This window comes from Rhagoletis pomonella, unplaced genomic scaffold (genome assembly GCF_013731165.1).
Source record: "Rhagoletis pomonella isolate Grant_MI unplaced genomic scaffold, Rhpom_1.0 Rhpom_scaffold_00009, whole genome shotgun sequence".
Taxonomy (NCBI): Eukaryota; Metazoa; Arthropoda; class Insecta; order Diptera; family Tephritidae; genus Rhagoletis; species Rhagoletis pomonella.
The window spans coordinates 11,358,900-11,363,029 of record NW_023458563.1 but is presented as its reverse complement, the minus strand read 5'-3'; the positions used below and the strand labels follow the sequence as shown (position 1 = coordinate 11,363,029).

Genomic DNA, 4,130 nt, shown 5'->3' with positions numbered 1-4,130 from the left:
GTAAGCTGTTACACGTTTAAGTCGTGAAAACGAAGAAAACCTGAATATAAAGTTGGGATATGTCGTCTCCGAAACACCAACATGTGTAGCGATGTGGGACTTTTGTTGCTCTAAATTAGTGTCGAATTCAGTTTTAGAAGTAGGCCATCCACTTTCGTTTGCGATAAGCCATTGTGGTCCACTCAACCACAAAGTGTACGTTATAAGCTCATTTGATGCTAATCCTCTCGTCAAACAGTCAGAAGGGTTCTGGCTTGTAGGTATGTATCGCCACTGATCTACGGTGGAACAACGTTGAATTTCTGCAAGTCTGTTAGCTACATAAACCACCATCGTGTTGAGCAACTTCGTATCCAACCTAAGACACCATACTATCCGTCCAATAATGAATGTTGCACAGTTCACTATCGAAATAGCGCTTAACCTTTGCCATGAGTTTAACTAACAATGTTGCTGCACACAATTGCAATCTCGGAATCGAGACAGTCTTTAGCGGCGCCACCTTAGTTTTGGACTGAATTAGAAATGAAGTTGCGCTTTTCTCATAGTGAAGCACTGCGTACACTATTGCTGCATACGCTAACGAAGAGTCATCGCTAAATCCATGCAATCAGATTTTACTCATCTTATAGATGCTAAGCCATCTTAAAATTTTGATGCTTTCCAGATTTTTTAACGAGTCACGATATCAAAATTTTCTTTCCACAAACGTTGAAACATAATTTGGCTACGATAGTAACCGGCGCTAGCCATCCCAGAGGATCAAACAGCTTCGCCGCGTCCGATAGCATACTACCTTTGGTTACCGTAGAAGCGAAACTGAAGTTAAGTTTAAAGCATAAGTGATCCTCGCTTATTTCCCAATAAAGGCCTAAAGCTTTGACAAAGTTCTCATCTTTCAATTTATAAGCATCAGCGTTATCGCGGTTTTCAGGAGGGATAACGTTCATCAATTCATTCGAGTTTGAATTCCATTTTCTCAAATTGAATCCGCCACGTTTAGAAAGGTTACTTAACTGCTGGTGTAACTCTATTGTATCTGTTATGGAATCAGTGCCTGATGTTATGTCATCCACATAGCTGTCGTTCAGAAATATATTGCTTGCGAGAGGGAATTCAGAGTTTTCATCACGTGCTAATTGACGAAGAACACGTATGGCTAAATACGAAGCTGAGGTAGTGCCATACGTAACAGTGCGCAATTTATAGATGCTGATGTTCTTTCTTACATCATCTCTCCACAAAATACACTGAAATTTCTGATGTTCATCGCAAACCATTACTTGGCGAAACATTTTCTCCAAATCGTCTGTAAATGCAATTTTATGACAACGCCAACGAGTAATTATACTGGGTAGGTCGTTCTGCAAAGGCGGACCAGAAGCGAGCTCTTCGTTGAGAGAAATATTTTTTGGTCGACCATTTCCTCCATCAAATACAACTCTTAATTTAGTTGTAGTGTTTGCTGTTTCTGAAAACACCATGGTGACAAAAGAAATAAGAGTTTTCTTGCACATCTCTTGGGTACTCACCTATCTTTTGCATGTGGCCCAGAGATTCGTAGTCGGATAAAAATTCTTTGTACAATAACGCAAACTTCGTATTGGATTTGAAATGGCTTTCAAGTTACTTAAGTCTTCTTACGGCATTTAGGTGAGTGCCGGTAAATGACGGCAGCGTACCGTTAGTAAATAGAGTCTTAAAAGGGAGATGTACCGTATATCGTCCATTATCATCTCTGGTATGGGTTTCTAGGAATAGTTTTTCGAATGCAATTTCTTCCGGGCTGAGTTGTCGTTCAACAAATAATTCTTCCTGTTCCCAAAACAACTTAAGTGTGTCGTCATGTGTACATAAATTTGAATGTATTAAGTCTGGAGCAAATCTTTTACTAGTAGGGCCGGATATCATCCAACCAAAATGGGTTTCCTGTAGTAAGATTCCTCTTTTTTATTTTCGCATATCAGTTAGCAGGATATCCCCATAAATAACACATCAAATAATTATATCGATGTCATCTGGCGAAGAAACAGTAGGGTCTGCGAGGTGTGTATATCAGACAATTTAGGTAAATTGTTTAAATTGATTGGACTTGGTTTATATGAAGTAATTTTTGTTAAAACGAATAATTGGCAGTCAATCGAAAACTCCTTCTCGTAGTAAGAGTGCAAAGTGAGTTTTACTAATTTTCTAGCAGGTATGCCTGGAATACCCCCAATACCACTAACAGAGACGTTAACATTATTTTTCTTGAGGTTGAGTGCAGCTGCTTGATTGTTAACGGTACACCGTTTGTACAAAGTGATAAGTTTGAGTTTATGTGACCAGCATGAGAGTAGTTGGAACCATTGAGTGTAAAAGCGGTATGTAGTATAGTATGATGAGCCTGTTTGCACTCCTGGCACCGAGAGTTAATTCCGCATTCACTGTAGGTGTTACCCTTACAGTTCAAGCATAATTTGTTTTGCAAAACGAAGTGTTTCTTTTCAGCTGCCGCGAGCGCCGCAAACTTGAAGCATTTGTACAACTGATGATGCTTCTGAAACAGGGGCAGATGGAGTTTGCTGAAGTAGAATCTGTAGATGTTGTATTTGCATGAAGCAGTCGTCGTTGTTTGTTCTGTACTTTACTTTTATGTTCACGACCAACGGATATAACCATTTTCGTCGCATCATCTCCTTCAACAAACTCTAGAGCACGATAGGTATTTTCAAGGAATTTAAGAAAACTTTGCACCGGAGGAATGTTATTACTTCCATTCAACGAATGCTCCCACTCTTTTCGTGTTTGTTTATCAAGTTTCTTAGTGAGTACAAAAATAAGTAATGGATCCCAACCAGAAGTGTTTACGTCTACCGTTTTTAAGAGTGCTAAACAATTCCGTGTCAAATCAAGAAGATTTTTTATACTTTGTAAGCCTCCATCGGTATGCGGTGCGTTAAAGAGTTTTTTTTTTTTAAAGTTCATCAACCAATTTTCGTTTATTATGATACCTGCTTACTAAGGCGGACCATGCAAGTGCATAGCTGGCGTCAGCTGCGGGATACTCATCTACCATTTCCTGTGGAGTACCCGTGCAGGAACCTTTTAAATAGAAATACTTTTGAACCTCGGTTAGAGCTGCGTTGTTGTGAACTAAGGGCAGGAATATATCGCGGAATGGAGTCCATTCTAGGTAATCTCCCGAGAATGTGGGAAGTCCGATTTTTGGAAAACGGGCAGCTGAGGTAATGGTGTCGTTCCTAGAGTTCACCATCGCGAAGGTGCTCGCGTGAACAGCTGGCGAAACTGGGTTGCTAATTTCGAGCTGAAGGTCGATCAGCTTTGATTTAAGTGAAATATACAAATCGTAGCATGTGTAAAACACATCATCAGATAAATAGGGAACGTCTTTTCTGGTATTGAGTTGTTACGTAAGGTTTCGATGATTTTATCGTGGCTAACTTTGAAGTTTTGGTAGGTGGTGTCAACTTCGGTGAGCAAACTTTGGACATAACCGCTCGTCTTTTCCTCGGATGGTTTTCTGTCGTAGCTTACCATCAGCCTACTGAGGTGCGCATGTATCCGTCGTTGATCTTCAATAGCAGTATGTACTCACACATTCCATTTTCTTCAAATTGAAGCAAGCTGTAGATTGTAATAATTAGAAGCCTTTCACGTGGTCGTGATTTGGCAAAGTGTTTGGAAAGAGGAGCACCTCTTTTCAGCGTGTTACTTATATCAAATTAATGCAATTACATATATTTACGTGAGGGATTTGTATTCCTTAATCCCGGGTTTCGGTACCATTTTAATGTTGAAATAACATTAATAGTATTTAATTGTTCTGTATTCAGTTTATGTGTATCAGGTTCACGCGTTTAGTGTCTGAATAAGAACTCAATTCATTTTATTCGTTTTAATTATTCTAAACCTAATTCATATGAAGCTTACTTCTAACTTCTCTTATTAAAAGCTGATGTTTCTCTTACTCTAATTTCTCTTATAATTAATTCTTATAATTAAATAACTAAATATGTGTGTAGTTTTATGGTAAGTATATATGTAGTATGTTTGGGAAAAGTATGTATGTAAGTAAATAGCAATTCATAGAAGCTTACGCAACTATATAAGTGCAAAATAGAATAGTA

General features: G+C 38.7%; 2 protein-coding genes across 2 annotated transcripts; both read right to left on the bottom strand.

Annotated features, from left to right (window-relative positions):
• Nucleotides 1-680: 680 nt before the first annotated feature.
• On the bottom strand, nucleotides 681-1,484 carry LOC118745411. Its single transcript, XM_036478862.1, has one exon. The coding sequence runs from the start codon at nucleotides 1,482-1,484 to the stop codon at nucleotides 681-683; it is 804 nt and encodes a 267-aa protein (XP_036334755.1).
• Nucleotides 1,485-2,486: 1,002 nt separating this feature from the next.
• On the bottom strand, nucleotides 2,487-3,256 carry LOC118745410. Its single transcript, XM_036478861.1, has 2 exons — nucleotides 3,002-3,256; nucleotides 2,487-2,690 (listed from the first exon to the last, which is right to left on the bottom strand). Exons 1-2 carry the CDS (start codon nucleotides 3,254-3,256, stop codon nucleotides 2,487-2,489), a joined length of 459 nt encoding a protein of 152 aa, XP_036334754.1.
• Between the last annotated feature and the right edge of the window lie 874 nt (nucleotides 3,257-4,130).